This window comes from Suillus fuscotomentosus (assembly GCF_016647785.1).
Source record: "Suillus fuscotomentosus strain FC203 chromosome Unknown F5891scaffold_23, whole genome shotgun sequence".
NCBI classification, from domain to species: domain Eukaryota; kingdom Fungi; phylum Basidiomycota; class Agaricomycetes; order Boletales; family Suillaceae; genus Suillus; species Suillus fuscotomentosus.
The window spans coordinates 39,030-54,288 of NW_024539535.1; the positions used below are offsets into that span (position 1 = coordinate 39,030).

The 15,259-nt window shown below is 47.6% G+C and overlaps 6 protein-coding genes across 6 annotated transcripts; 4 read left to right on the plus strand and 2 right to left on the minus strand.

Moving 5' to 3' along the window:
* Positions 1–124: 124 nt before the first annotated feature.
* On the plus strand, positions 125–3,890 carry F5891DRAFT_951216 (HECT-domain-containing protein; the record flags this gene model as incomplete). Its single annotated transcript, XM_041375023.1, has 15 exons — positions 125–443; positions 496–598; positions 646–811; positions 861–1,644; positions 1,692–1,977; positions 2,038–2,118; positions 2,176–2,484; positions 2,545–2,684; positions 2,743–2,846; positions 2,900–3,032; positions 3,092–3,272; positions 3,326–3,461; positions 3,516–3,592; positions 3,658–3,754; positions 3,807–3,890. 15 exons carry the CDS (start codon positions 125–127, stop codon positions 3,888–3,890), a joined length of 3,000 nt encoding a protein of 999 aa, XP_041226641.1.
* A 113-nt stretch (positions 3,891–4,003) lies between these two features.
* On the minus strand, positions 4,004–6,357 carry F5891DRAFT_951068 (DAHP synthetase; the record flags this gene model as incomplete). Its single annotated transcript, XM_041375013.1, has 16 exons — positions 4,004–4,104; positions 4,159–4,198; positions 4,255–4,471; positions 4,523–4,608; positions 4,658–4,719; positions 4,779–5,020; positions 5,083–5,223; positions 5,291–5,416; positions 5,472–5,516; positions 5,567–5,584; positions 5,652–5,740; positions 5,819–5,893; positions 5,939–6,037; positions 6,092–6,140; positions 6,199–6,233; positions 6,304–6,357. 16 exons carry the CDS (start codon positions 6,355–6,357, stop codon positions 4,004–4,006), a joined length of 1,479 nt encoding a protein of 492 aa, XP_041226642.1.
* A 573-nt stretch (positions 6,358–6,930) lies between these two features.
* On the plus strand, positions 6,931–8,198 carry F5891DRAFT_262298 (uncharacterized protein). Its single transcript, XM_041371123.1, has 2 exons — positions 6,931–7,311; positions 7,368–8,198. The coding sequence occupies exons 1-2, from the start codon at positions 7,165–7,167 to the stop codon at positions 7,923–7,925; spliced, it is 705 nt and encodes a 234-aa protein (XP_041226643.1). The 5' UTR covers positions 6,931–7,164; the 3' UTR covers positions 7,926–8,198.
* Positions 8,199–8,370: 172 nt separating this feature from the next.
* Positions 8,371–9,714, plus strand: F5891DRAFT_1029840 (uncharacterized protein). The gene is made up of 7 exons (XM_041361550.1): positions 8,371–8,453; positions 8,513–8,695; positions 8,751–9,122; positions 9,174–9,257; positions 9,308–9,337; positions 9,388–9,507; positions 9,559–9,714. The coding sequence occupies exons 3-7, from the start codon at positions 8,790–8,792 to the stop codon at positions 9,604–9,606; spliced, it is 615 nt and encodes a 204-aa protein (XP_041226644.1). The 5' UTR covers positions 8,371–8,453; positions 8,513–8,695; positions 8,751–8,789; the 3' UTR covers positions 9,607–9,714.
* Positions 9,715–10,083: 369 nt separating this feature from the next.
* F5891DRAFT_1187764 (PRP1 splicing factor, N-terminal-domain-containing protein) lies at positions 10,084–13,333 on the plus strand (the record flags this gene model as incomplete). The annotated part of the gene is made up of 10 exons (XM_041366896.1): positions 10,084–10,160; positions 10,209–10,277; positions 10,327–10,500; positions 10,569–10,920; positions 10,977–11,273; positions 11,322–11,448; positions 11,499–12,126; positions 12,176–12,434; positions 12,490–13,140; positions 13,190–13,333. The coding sequence occupies 10 exons, from the start codon at positions 10,084–10,086 to the stop codon at positions 13,331–13,333; spliced, it is 2,778 nt and encodes a 925-aa protein (XP_041226645.1).
* A 415-nt stretch (positions 13,334–13,748) lies between these two features.
* On the minus strand, positions 13,749–14,563 carry F5891DRAFT_1187765 (uncharacterized protein; the record flags this gene model as incomplete). Its single annotated transcript, XM_041366897.1, has 3 exons — positions 13,749–14,115; positions 14,171–14,475; positions 14,537–14,563. The coding sequence occupies 3 exons, from the start codon at positions 14,561–14,563 to the stop codon at positions 13,749–13,751; spliced, it is 699 nt and encodes a 232-aa protein (XP_041226646.1).
* Between the last annotated feature and the right edge of the window lie 696 nt (positions 14,564–15,259).

Sequence of the window (15,259 nt, forward strand, 5' to 3'; positions counted from 1 at the left end):
ACTTATTGCTACTTACCGTAGTACAACCAACCAACCAACCAGGTCACTCCACTCTAGCAACAGGCAAAACTACTTTCCGCAGCCAAATCTTCAAGCACGCAAATTCATATCAAAACCACAAGATATGCTACCACTCTTTGGGGACGAAAGACGTCGCGAGATCAATCTTGGCGGATCGAGCTCGGTCACCACCTCTCAAGCAGCCATCTTAAATCAGGCCAGAGCTCGAAGAATCGAGAGGGAAACTGTCCGAAAACGACAAGATAGTGCAGTTACAATCCAGGCTTGGTGGCGTGGCATCACCGACTCCAGAAGGGTCCGCCAGGAACTTCGTGAACTGTTCACAGGAGATGTTACAGGACTCACTGGCCTCCGATGCCTCGTCCTCATCGGACAAGACACCGATTTCCTCGATAAATGGGCTGTGGAGGTCCTTTCTCAAGGTACGCAGCTTCTGTACGACCCTATGCTTCCACCAAATAATCATTCACCTAGGTTCGCTATTCAGCCTCGCCCATGGCCGTGATCGAGAACACTGGCTTGTACTGATGCGACAAGTCTTCTTCCTACTCCTACGCTCTGTTTCTGATCGTCCAAGGTTCTGATACATATTATCAATCTCTTGACTGAGCTAACCTGATCCAGATCTGAACGCGCTGTCTCATGCCTTCAAGTATTGTGCGCTCTTTTGAACCCAGCGTTTGCTGTTGAAGCATTGGGATTTTCCGGTAATCAGCTCACTGTGAGCATCACCGAATATGCTGTAAGGCATGACTTGTATCAATACCTTGCTCGTTCAATACAAACCATTGTGAGTTTCCTTGGCCCCATCTTCTCTATATCTTTTATATTGTTCTCAGGGGCCGGAGACAAAGAATGCTCCAACCCTACCTTTCTTTGTGGAACTCATATATCGCCCGCTCAACACATTAGAACGCTCTTCAGAGGCATTTTTGCAGTGCTTTCAGTCTCTCGTCATTCATATACTCACAACTCCTCTTCTCCCAAATCGAATCCCGATCTCGTCACTCACAGCCCTTTCCGCAAAACTTCCTCTATCTTCATTGTCAGTCTTGTCGACTTCTATTGCCGAACTTGTCTCTCCAATCCCTCTCCAATCCCATGTGCATCTTATAGCCAACCTGTACGCTTTTACCTCCCCAAGATATGCGATTCTACCTCTTTCGTCTTTGAAAACATATCTCCAGCTCATGACCGCTTCACTGAGCATCCTTCCTGTGCATGTGCTCGATCCTCCATCAGTATCTGATGCCCGCGCCCCCACAATGTCTTGGGCTGACGATGGTGATTCGGAATCAGAACAACCACAAGTTACAGTTGTTACATCTTTTTCACCGACGCCAAGGCTGCCTCCGCTTGATGCTCGGACACAGAAGCGTCTCCAGATCCTTCCAAGTCCTTCGCACTTGAATTCCTTGCTGAAGGCAGCTCAGCATGATCATGGCGCACTTCCCGATCTTGTATCATGGCTTGTCAACTTATGCATCGTATGTCCTACCCGGAAGAGCAAAATACTGAGTACGTTGCTGCTATATGGAGGGGGTGGGCTTGTGCGCGAGATTTACCGCGACTATGTACGAAACTCTCCACTTGGGAAAAATGAAAATATGTCATCCTTGATGGGTTCGTCTTCATGCTTCCTGTAATGAATCATACTGATTATAATCAAGACCCCTCGCTAGCGTCGGCGTGGCCACCTCTACTCTTACTCACTGAGCTTTATACTCAATCTCTCTTGACGATGGGTGATGATGAATTTTTCTCCAACTCCCGAACGTCGTTGAGTTTGGACGAACTGGTGGCCTTTTCTCGTGCGCTGTTTAACATCGCATTTACTCTTTACTGGCGGGATGATCAGACGAAGATCCAGGAAGGTGGTGTGCCGGGTCTGAATCTGCGTTGGGTAGGTGTACGAGACAAGATAACGAAATGTTTACAAGCTATTCATGCACGGGAGTAAGTCCGCGCATATCATCGCAGTCGCTCAGTAATTCATACCGATTTGGTGTTTTTCAGCTCCCGCAAACCTTTCATGCCTGAGAACCACTGGCATATAAGCTCTCAGATCGACATGAATTCTTTCATAGATGCTGCTGTGTGGGTCGCACTCGTGAATCTATCATCTCTAACCTGTGCTAACTAACATCTTCACAGATTCGAAGAACAGCAGCTCGATGAGTCCTCCGCGCCGCGGACCTTGACGAAGAGACAGCTCTCACACTTTTCCCCTCGGCTCGGGATCCTCAACAATATTCCATTCGCTGTCCAATTTGAGACTCGTGTTTTGATTTTCCGGCGCTTCGTAGAGAACGATAAGTGGAACCGCAATAGGGACACACGTGGACGGATCGATGTATCCATTCGCAGAGGCCATATCGCGCAAGATGGATACGACAGACTGGCCGAAGCAGATCTAAGGGCCCCAATTGCTATAACATTTATCGATCAATTTGGAGAGCCTGAGTGTGTATAAGGCATAAAATTTGTCCAATGTACAGATACTGATGAGTGGTCATTCGTCAGGGCTGGAATTGACGGCGGTGGCGTGTTCAAGGAGTTTTTTACTTCATTGTGCAAGGAAGTGTTTGACACAGACCGTGGACTATGGCTGGAAACTAAAAGGAATGAGATTTACCCTAATCCCCACTCGTACGCCACAGAACGTATGTTGTTTGCAGATCTATTCTTTGATACTCACACTCACGTTCATATCCGAGGCAGCGCATAACCTGAACTGGTATCGCTTCATTGGACGGATTCTAGGCAAGGCACTCTATAAGGGCATCCTCGTCGAGGTCGCATTCGCAGGGTTTTTCCTAGCCAAGGTAATTGCCGTATCATTGATAACAAGCTGCCACGTCATTGATCAACGATAAAGTGGCTAGACAAACAAAGTTTTCTGGATGACCTTGCTTCTCTCGATCCTGATTTATACCAGGGTCTCATATTCCTCAAGAACTACACTGGAGATGTGGAAGATCTCGCATTGAACTTCACTGTTGCGATCGAAGGTTGGTCATTACTAAAATATGCGCCCGGATTATATCTTTCTGACGCGGGATGTTACCAGAGTTTGGGGTCGCCAAAGCCGTGGACCTCATACCAGATGGCAGCAATGTCCCGGTGACCCGGGAAAATCGACTGCAATATATCTACCTCACTTCTCACTACAGATTGAGCAAGCAGATCAAGCTCCAGAGCGAGGCATTCTTTGAGGGTCTTTCTGATATGATAGACCCTAAATGGCTTCGGTGTGTTGGGATCAAATTAACTCGGCCTGGATTGTTGATATAGCTCTTTCTAGAATGTTCAATCAGCAGGAACTTCAGATATTGCTAGGTGGCGTGAACGCACCTGTGGATGTGCAGGACTTGAGAACACATACCCAATATGGGGGTTTATATGATAATGACGAACCCACTATACAGACTTTCTGGAAGGTCAGTATTTTCATAGACTGCAAATGTATTATCGATCGTAACTTTCATCTGTAGGTTTTGGAGGATTTCGATCAGGAACAACGACGGTTGTTCTTGAGATTTGTCACAAGCTGCAGTCGACCGCCACTTCTGTGAGTTTATAGCCTCCACCATTTCTTCTTGTTACTTGCCGTTGCAGGCGCTCATTATTCTCCAGAGGCTTTAAGCAGCTAAACCCTCTCTTTGCCATACGTGATGCAGGGAGTGACGAGCACCGATTACCAACTTCGAGCACCTGCGTGAACCTCCTAAAGGTAGAATGACTTTGTGCTGACATATATAGCGTGACTGACTTGTTACAATCAGCTGCCCAGGTATACAAGCGAAAAAAAGCTTCGTGACAAGCTCCTACAGGCAATCTCCTCTGGCGCTGGCTTCGATCTCTCATAGTACCCTTCTACAGCCATCATTTTCACCCACTGTATTGTTGTTGCTGTATCACGGATATATACAGCTGTACAGCATCTTGCGAGATAGACTTAACATCTTTCATCATATTTCTATCAAATTGTTCTTCTTCCTCCAAGGGCGGCATATATACTGTTTTCTCCTTTATCACCGAGTCTTTCCTCCTTGAAGTAGTTCGATATAAGAAAGGCAACGTCTGTCAAATGTGTCAACTGAAAGTAATTCTGGACTTAAATTTAGCTCGCCATACCAAGCGATTGCTCGAAATTGAGTCGGGGGTCACAGAATGACTTTGTTGAGGTTGAGGGTTAGAACAGCAATCGAATACGAACGTGGTCTGGCATACCTGGTATCTGAGCCCCAGCTGTTCCTCGCTGAGCTCCATGCTTCCTCCAAGACACTCTGTCACGCTGAAGCCTTCGTCATTAAGCTCGCCTGTGAACTCAAGACTGACTCCGCCAAGCCGAGACCCACATGCAGCGTGGATACTGATGCAGGAAGTCAGCTCGCTGATGACAGTCCCAAAATTACGTGTTTTGAAGCCGCTGCTGGAAGTAAGTGTGCTTGGAATGGCTTAGCGCTCACGTTTCACGTCATCGAGGATGTAAACATACTTTCCGTGCATGGGATCACATACCCATGCGACCGGGTGTTGAGAGTGCTTAACGGCTTCAATGTGGCCAGGGAGGTGATCCCCGATCTTGATAGCTTGGTCAAAGGTTGTCGAAAACAGTCGAGAATGAACGCACTTTTCCCGCTCCGTATCTGGTGATGAGTGTCACGCGACCACTCTCTTTGTTTGGATTCACGACTTTAAAGAGGCATGCGATGAGTACGTTCTGTGAGACGTACTCCCAGAATCATACGTACTTTGTAGGAGCCTGATTAGCTCCGCATTTTCTAATGAAGGTCCGACCTTGATGCCGATGGGATTGCGGATGCCTCGGAAATATTCGATATGGGCGCCATCAAGTTGTCTTGTACGGTCGCCAACCCATATAAAGTGGGCAGAAGTATTGTAGAAGCCCTTTTCCTGCGGAGACGGCCCTGACCCAGCGACATTAACTTCCCGTGTCATTGCTTGCTCCCAGTCCAGCATTAATCCTTCGTGGCTGCAGTTTCAAATACCATGAATTTGATCCGCCACACTATGTCATGTCATTAGGGAGCTGACCTCGTGTAGAAATCAATCTCGCCCAGAACACCTCGACCACCACCCTGGTCAAAGGGCACACTTTCCCTACCTGAGTCAGCGCCTATCGTGTGGCTGAAGTCGAGCGCATCAGAAAGACCTCGAGTGATTTTTTCAAACTCGCTCCTGCGGTAAATACAATGCCCGAAATCAGGGATGTGAGAGCATGTAAGAGCATGTGAGAGGATACACTGACCGTAACGCCGGTGAACGGACATGTGAGAGCGACCAGTCCCGCGGGTGATGCAATGAAGCAAATCCGGATGTGAGAAGCCCACGAACGTAATTGAGGGTAGCTGTGGAGTGAAAGTAGGCACTGATATGAGGAAGGCTGTTCAATGTCGATTATAATGGGGTAGTGAAGCACAAACCTAAGGAGCCTCTCAGGATCTGGGGTTCGATCATTAGGATCAAGCCTGCTAAAAGTTTAGTTGTCAATCAAAATGGATTCTTCTGTTGTCGCTACCCATTGACGTTATCACCACTGCAATGTGAATTCAAGTTGGAGTTAGATGATGTCTGACTCGATGTCTGAATTAGCCACTGCGCACCGGAAACTCAAAACCTCTCTATTGTCAATCGTTTCTGTTCCGCTGCTCCTGGGCTTGGCATATTGCCCAGCAATGCGTCCGATGCGTACCTAAATCACGAAAGCCCGTTGTGAGAATATGCGCACAGGCAAACTAATCATGCGTTATAGCATGCATCTTCAACGCACCACTGGGAGACGTCCACCCCAAATAAGTATGAGAGAAAACGAAAGGATCAACCCGATCTTTGCTGATATGTTTTGCTTCCAAATGCTTTAGAAGGCTGTATTGAGAATGAAATAGCTCACTTGAGTACACGCGTCAAAACTTTCTGCGCAATCTCCTGCATGGAGCAAGAAGGCCTCGTTCCGCTGCACAGCAGTTATCTGAAAGCGAAGGCGCTCAATCTATAATACAATCACGGTAATGAACAACAGCAGATAAAAATACTAAACACCGACTTCTGCGGGCGTTACGAGAGGGGGTAAAGCATTGATTTTTGTCAAGACTCTGATTAATTGAAGGAGTAAATTACGGATGCGTATTGAACTGCACGTGTACAACAGACCTTTGGAGATGTTGTTGGTCAGGGTAATCTACCATCTGATATGTAAATCAAACGTTTCATGATTCATCATCGATTGAGCCTGAACCTGAACGATGGCATTCCCACCTGAGCAGCTGACCTCGATTTCCATGAAGAGGGATACCAGTTTGAGTCTGCCATTGGATATATCAATATGCAATCTCTCGTAGCTCGTGCGCAAGGACTCGTGCTCAAGATAATCGATAATCTTGTGGTATCGGTCCTGGTCGAAGTCAGTGCTGGAACAGATCGGATCAGTTCCGAAGTCGACTTCAGACTCAGATTGTTAATTACATAATCACGATTTTAGCAGTTCATGAACGGCTTGTGACAACGTTCCGAGTCGACGGAGGAACAATACCAATTGCTAAGTGTGCTTTCGTTGATGGACCCATCGGTACGTTTAATCAAATCTCTTTGGCATGCGAATGAAACAAGATCTAGTACAGGTTTTCACCCGGCTCCCGGACCTGCTCTAGGCTGTTGGAGACGGTCCATAAATCATATCATTGCTAGTTGGTACTTTGGGCTTGCCACTGGTCGTACCATACCCCCGAGGGCGATCTCATTGTGCGCTGTCACCCCAAACGAGATATGGCACACGTTTCAACTGCCCACCTTCCGCGGACACAAATATGACAGGCAGAAACTTTTCTTCAGCATAATCAATTTCAATGGAGTGTTCGCAGGTCCTTTGAGCTTCTCCATATGTATACGATCTAGATAAGGTTTATAGCGCAACACGCCGCAGCACTGGAAATTCGCACATCTTCGGCTTGATGGCTCTCGACACGAACCCCTGGTTGGTTTTGAATTTTGGTTGATACACTTTGCCGGCTAACCCCCCGTGAATGTATGGTTCATCCCTGTTGAGCCGTACTGGGTATTCGTTTCTCCAATATAAAAGGCATTTGATATACGTTCACTCGTTACGCAGCATAACTTGTAATGTCTCTTTTTCTGCGCTCTTCCCTTGTCCTGGTGCAAGCATTCTGCAACCAGATTGCATTTACTCCACCCAATAAAACGCCAACAAAATGGCGCTATCACACTGAAGAGGCATCCGTCTTGCAAATAGCTCCATTGATCTTCAAGGTAAGCTGGTGTTATTGTAGCTTTTGTATCTGATTAGAATTTTGTATTTTATTCAGGCCCACACCATAATTCTATGGCTGAGCGCTGCATATGAAGTGATTTCGACATTCCACTATTTTTGTGGACCGTTGTTCTCAACGCAGCTATCAAGCCACGTTGACTCGGTATTCTGTCCTGCACGTCGCACACAACATTTAGTCACTCCCGTGTTCTTGCTCGGGGTCATGATGGCTGCTCTCGGGATGTTTATCCGCGTGCGCTGTTTCCATGAACTCGGTCACTTGTTCACCTTCGATCTCACCATGTACCCTGAGCACAAGCTCGTGACATCTGGATTTTACAAATATGTCCGGCACCCAGCCTACACGGGCTCCTTGTTGCTTGTTGCGGGAATTGCCTTCTCGCATTTAACTCCCGGGAGCTGGGCAAATGAATGCGGCATCCTCGGACCTGTCAGCTCCGCATTGTTAGGGGCTACGTGGTGGGCTTGGGCGTTGTCCGTAGGCGTGAGCCGTGCGTACGCAGAGGACGGTGAGCTCCGTAAACTATCTGCATCAGAGTGGGATGCATATGCTGCGGAAGTGAAGTTCTGGTTTGTACCGGGATTACTGTGAGCCTGTGACATACGTCATCGGTAGATCAGTTCGCCTTGAAGCCTGTTTCTTTTTCCTGTCTCGCCACGACTCATTACTAGCAATTCATTTTAGACAACCAATCACTCACGACTTAGATCTTATGTCTACACACAAATAGCTCTTATATGCATTCTAGGGTCCCGCTACTCATCTTTGTTACAATCTGCTTCCACTTAATTTATATTAGACCATAGCTTCTCAATAGGCCTTGGATATATTTATGATTCGCGCTGTACGCGGTGGTGCTGCTCAGCTGAATCGGGGGACTAAACAAAGTGGTTGGGTGGCATTTTTCAACAATCTCAATGCCTACTGTAAATGCAGTAGGAATCCTGTGAGGCTCAGAAACAGAGCACATCGATCAAACATCGATAATCGCCCGCACTGCCTTTCCGGATCTTGCCTTAATTGCCTTTTTGGTCTTACCGCATCGACGCAGCAATGCAGCCCACCGGCGTTTCTTACATACCTCAGCTATCTCAGAGATACGATGTCACATCATACCAGGTGAGATTACAAGGCTGCTGTGATAGTTGAGCTCCTTGCGTTTACGTTTCAAACTTTAGTGATTTCAGTCACCCTCCTCCAGCGTACCAGCCTCATGCTTCAATGCCACAAACATCCCAACACGACCATACTCACTGCACTCCGCAAGGGCACACACATGGTCATGATTGCCACAGGCATCATGTAAATTGCCAGTCCCCGATGCACATTGTAGTACCAATGATTCCCGATTCTAGGACCGTGTAAGCTTTCATTCTGTACGCAATCCTTTCAGGACTTGATAGAGGTGACTGCTAGAATTCATTCAAGGCATGATGTGCAGCGCACGAAATAAGGATGCAGCTACTGATACCTATCTTTAGGTACAACGAAGTTGATCCTCTCCTTCCAACAGGAAGACGACGGAACAATGACCCAGGATGTTGCTTCTTTACAATTCTTGGAGCCGTAATCATTTTTGGAGTGTTTGCCATCGTTTTCTTCTCATTCGCTCCCCTCAATGAGTTTGCTTGGACCAATATCGAATCTCATTCCTGCACCACTTATGCAACAAAGGAGTACGTAGCAGAGCTCAACGCGTCTCGTTGGAGCCGTCATAGGATGGAAATCTGCAAAGCTACTCCGATGTTTGTTCATGGCCGGCCTCACTGGCCTTCCAGATGCGAAGATGTTGGTCGACCTTTTCCACTAGTCCTGATAATAAATTTTGACTTTGTATAGCGTTCAGGCACGGTGATTGGACATTTTGCCATCAATCATGACGAACCCGACTGCGTCACCTACTGGAGTGGATATAAAGACATGGTAAGCTGAAGATATTATTTTTTATTCATACTAACCACTCGACCCTGAAGGGCTGTTCCGCTAGAGGCTCGAAGAAGAGAGTAAGAGTGGATGCACTACTTTCTAGGACTTAATTTGATCATTCTTACAGCACATCGAGCAACGTCTCGAGAACTTGCCGTTCCTAGCAGACTATAAGGAGTTTTGTGCAACAACCCCTACTCGTTTCCTAGACCGGGAATTCACTGGCGCAAACTCGTGCGTGAATACTGTATGTGTATTTTGGCTTCCTTTATGTCTCAGTCAGCTGACATACCATTAGATTTGGGGTGTCTACGGACAATGGTTCATCGACGACCATACTTGTTGAAGCAAGCGTCGAGTATCGTTTCTCGTACCCAACAACTTTATCTCTATTTCTTATCTCGATATATTCATGTACTATTTACTAATACAAACTATGCTTTAAGTACTTTCATCGTGGCTTATCGTACATGTTGGAACGGATCGCTTTGAATGTAACGTCAGGAAGTGTACCAGCTAGGAGTCCTTTTTGTCGCTTGGGCCGCCCTGCACGCTGACACTTCGCCAAGTCGATTCTTCAAGGAAATATTTATGTACCGCCGTTCGTGGTGAACTTACCTTTTGATGGCGACCTGCAGACGGAGGTTAGCTAGGGTAGATATGATAGACGCATAATGGCTTACGCGATAAACATGTATTAGGAGAACAAATCTTTATTATTCAGTAAGTTGCTTAGTCATCACGCATTTCCTGCTTCATCAACGACGACTCGGACGACGTGCCCCAAACGTGCCCCATCGACACTCTGTTGTGATCGACCACTATGGCATCAAATAAAAACAAACTTGCGTTCTTGTCGATGCCGGCTCCGGCATCATATGTTGCTGGTCTCGGTCGAGGGTTAGTGTCTCGTATATCAATGCATGCCCCGACCTAACGCAACGACAGCGCTTCTGGATTCACAACTCGTTCAGACATTGGACCTGCCAGAGAGGGTCCATCTGCGGAAGTTATTGCGTGCGTTCGAATATTTCTCCGTGGAAGATTTCACTCATCCTTTGTACAGCGAGGCCCAAGCTAGGCGTGGTGAGGAGCCCGAAATTGATCCAGAACAATTCCAAGACCCCGACAATGAATATGGCCTATTTGCTGGCACAACTTATGAACAGGATGATGAGGAAGCTGACAAAATATATGATGATGTTGATCAGAAGATGGACTCACGGCGTCGGGCACGCAGGTGTGTGCTTTCTGGTTAGTTATGTCATTTTATTGTGTTCAGCTGCTTCACTTTGTTCTTCTATCCAGGGAGGCGAGAGAGAACGCCGAGCTTGCAAAACATCGAGCTGAACGCCCCAAGATTCAGCAACAATTCGCTGACCTGAAGCGTGGTTTGTCTGTCGTCACCGACCAGGAGTGGGAAAGCATACCAGAAGTTGGCAATCTTACAAGGAAGAAGCGGCGAAAAGACGAAAGGACTTTCGCCGTTCCTGACAGCATCATCGTCGGTGACCGATCCAAGTCTGAATATGAGAATTCCTTGGACACTCGACAACAGCAAGCCAATGGCTTTGAGACTCCTGCAGACACCGGTACCATGACCAATTTCGTCGAAATTGGCCAAGCTCGTGATAAGATCTTGTCCTTGAAGCTCGATCAGGTACGTCTTCTCTATTTATCATAGGTACTTATTGCATCATACTCATTGTATCGTAGATTTCTGGGACAGCCACTACATCTGGTTCTGCTACCTCTGTTGATCCCAAGGGATACCTCACATCACTCAATAGCGTTGTTCTCAAGACTGAAGCTGAAATCGGCGACATCAAGCGTGCCCGCATGCTGTTTGACTCGCTCGTCAAGTCGAATCCTAAACATGCTCCTGGTTGGATTGCAGCTGCATGTCTGGAGGAACACGCTGGACGTATGGTTGCTGCAAGGAAACTCATAAAAGCAGGTTGTGAACAGTGTCCAAAGAGTGATGACGTATGGCTTGAGGCAGCACGGTTACATGTACGTGAACCATGGCACGCTCTGTATTGTTGCTGATATCCCTTTCAGAATAATGACGATGCAAAAGTCATTCTTGCCAATGCTGTTCAACATGTCGGTCAGAGCGTCAAGATCTGGCTTGCAGCAGCCGACCTTGAACAAGATGCTAAATCGAAGAAACGTGTCTTGCGTAAAGGTACACAATTTTTCATCCAGTCCACCACGATTTACTTACATGACATGCAGCACTCGAGAATATTCCCAATTCTGTTCGGTTATGGAAGGAAACTGTCAATCTCGAGGAATCAGCTACAGACGCCCGCATACTCCTCTCCCGCGCCGTGGAGGTGATACCACTTTCCGTCGAGCTCTGGCTCGCTCTTGCCCGTCTCGAAACTCCTGAGCGCGCCAAAGCCGTTCTCAACAAGGCCCGCAAGTCTGTCCCTACGTCGCACGAGATTTGGATTGCTGCTGGACGCCTGCTCGAGCAAGGGGCCACGGGCGACGACCCCGACAAGACCACAGAAACCAGAAACAAGGAGCTCGAGCTGGTGGACAAGACAATCGAGCTTGGCGTCCGGCAGCTCCGGCAGCACCAAGTGTTACTCACGCGCGAGCAGTGGCTAAAGGAGGCGGAGCGATGTGAGAGCGACGGCAGCCCGCGTACGTGCGAGGCAATCATTAAGGCTACAGTGAGTATGGAGGTCGAGGAAGAGGACAGGTTGGATACATGGGTTAGCGATGCAGAGAGTGCGGAGGCGAGGGGCATGGTCGGGACTGCGAGGGCCGTGCTTGCGTATGCGCTCAAAGTCTTTCCGGATCAGCGGAACCTCTGGAGAAAGGCTGCAGATTTGGAGAAGGCGCACGGCACTAAGTAAGATATTTTTTTGCGGAATATATATCTTGTACTAAACTTTTTCTAGGGAATCGCTCGATGGAGTTCTCTCTCAGGCAGTGCACTATTGCCCGCAGGCAGAAGTTCTCTGGCTCATGTCAGCCAAAGAAAAGTGGCTGGCTGGAGACGTGCCAGCGGCACGTGAGGTCCTCGAAAAAGCTTTTATCGCTAATCCCGAAAGCGAACAAATTTGGCTTGCCGCGGTTAAGCTCGAGGCCGAAAATGGTGAACTGGGTGTCGCAAGGGAGCTACTCGTGCGTGCACGGACAGTTGCAGATACTGAACGGGTGAGTATCTCATCCCAATATCCAATTCACGACCGATCTGACTGTAACCTTTCAGATCTGGATGAAATCTGCTGTATTCGAGCGTCAGCAAGGGCAGTACGCTGCAGCACTTGAAACTGTCTCCACCGCCCTATCTAAATTCCCTAAGTTTGCCAAACTGTACATGATCCAAGGGCAGATCCGCCAGATGGAAAAGCAGTACTCCACTGCGCGTGCCTCATACGCTGCAGGCCTCAAGGCTTGCCCGAAGGAGATCACGTTATGGGTGCTTGCGAGCAAGCTGGAGGAGCTTGATGGAAAGAGCATCAAAGCTCGCGCATTGCTAGAGAAGGGACGGCTCGTCAATCCGGCAAACGAAATCTTGTGGGCAGAGTCTGTTGGTGTGGAAGAGCGATCCGGTGGAGCTGCACAAGCAAAAGCGATGCTCGCCCGTGGCCTACAGGAATGCCCATCGTCCGGTCTCCTATGGTCGATGTCTATATGGGCTGAACCACGGCCGACCAGAAAAAGCCGCTCTGTTGATGCACTGAAGAAAAGCAAGGATAATCCACTGATCACATGTACAGTTGCGCGTTTGTTCTGGACGGAAAGGAAGATTGAGAAGGCGAGACAGTGGTTCTCGAGGAGTGTGGCTACAGAACAGGATAAGGATATCGGAGACCATTGGGGGTGGTGGCTTAAGTTCGAGCGCCAGCATGGCACTCCCGTGCGTCGATTGTCATGCACCTGAGATGCTTACTAATTGAGTTCTACAGGAATATATGGAGGAGGTTATTAGGCAGTGCGTTGCTGCTGAGCCGCATCACGGGCCTGTTTGGCAGGTCATAGCGAAGGATGACAAGAACGTTGGGAAGAGCACGAAGGAGCTACTTGCGATGGTTGCGGATGCGTTGCAATGAAAGGACTTTTCGTGGATATAGTTGTTCCTCACTATGCTTCAGGTCATATTGTATGAGCATTTTTTATGGTTTTTGTGCTAGTCAAAGCTCAAAGAAAATAACTAGTACTGATGGTCTTTTGATGGCCGCCTGACTTCAAGTTGCGGGATGGTAAGCCGCTTTATACTTAATCCATTTTATGCCATTATCAAACGCGATCTCGTACGGTACCCGTGATCAAACGGTTTTTATGCAATGCAAACATCACGTACATCTCCAAGTCATGTAGTGGTACACGTGGTTGCAGGCGTTCAACAAAAAATACAATCGCTTCCTAGTGTTATAATAGTACAGGAACAGATGCCTTCCTTCGTCCTCTCTAGGGCAGACTATAGTAGTACTAGTACAAGGCAACTTTGTGTCAAATGATAACAATTCAAGCGAGTTCCCACTCTTCCCCATGTTCTGTGTAGAGGAGCTCCTTCACGCTCTCACCACTCTTCATCAAGGAAGGCCCCACGGTGAAGTTGCCCAAAAGGGCACTAAACGTCAAACCCGACTGAGGGGCAGGTGAAAGAATTACTTGACCAGTGACAGTGTCGACATTAATGGACAAATTGGCAGTGGTCAATGTGATGGCGATCTTGTCAGAGCCAATTATGACGGTCCCTGCAGTACCACTGTCGGTGCGACTAATGGTGAAGCGAGTGCGTTCAGTGCGCGACACATAGACCGCGTTCGTCGCATTATATTTGGGAAAGTACCAATAGTCGTGAGGAGCGACCTTAGAACGGATGAAGAAACTTGGTAGGGCTGCTATCAGCAAAATGTAAAACGTCCTGCAAGGAACTAACTCACGAGTTCCCGCTAATATGATCTGCAAAGTGATCAAGCGGGGGGATAATGCTCGACCCGCGACCACCCAAGTCGTTCAGCAAAGTGAAAAACACCTTGCCAAGGAATTGGGTCGCAACCCCATTCGTGGTGAGGGAGTTAGCGGCATTGGCCAGGTTCACGTTATGGGTGTAGAACTGGGCATTGACACGCTGAACACTGTTCACGAAGCTAGAGACAGTGGAAGTGGACACGGCACGCCACCACTCATCGGCAACTGCGCGGCTAGCGAAGATGATCACATATCGATAGGTCGAGTTGTCTGTGACCTGAATGGCAATTTAGCACGACATTGCACACGTTGAGGAATGAATTGAATCTCAGACGTACCTGTTTTACATATGCATAGAAAACCATGATTGTGTGTTCAATAGGAGTGATGATTTGTTGGTTGTGATTGAATTGAAGTGAGTCGTTTGAACACTGTACATTATATAGGGTTGTCTCGATTGAAAGGGGGTGGTGGGTGGGTATAAAGAAAAACCGTCGGACCGAGTGAGAGTTCAGGTCCGGTGCAAGGTACGACGAACTTGACATCATGGCAAGCTAGCCATTCCGGCGGGCTGCATTACCCGGCACCTGAATGAACGTAATGCGCAGAGTTAGCAACCTCATATGATAGGTATGCACGGTAACCATTACATACTTACCAGTTTCGCAAAATGACACATTATGCGTTCAACATTCTCCATCTCCGGCACTACAGCCTAGGCCTGATAGGTGGGCCCCTCCTACACGTTTGTAGGTTCTTACACCGAGAGAAGTTCAGGTCTACATAACTTAATAGTACTTAGACCTCCGAATCAAATGCAATCAAATACAATGAATCACATGACGTGACATTATTGTAACATTTTGTGATGCTACATTTCGATTTGTAAATGTAATGCTTCCATCTATTTGCGAACCTAGTAAACCTGCCTCCATGAGGCTCAATCGAATCTCTCATTATTGTTTCAGGCAACACTCAATGACCATGGTATTTCTTTGATGCCCATGCTGCCTGCTTGGCTATTAGGAAAAACATGAAATTTCTTACCATAACTTAAATCA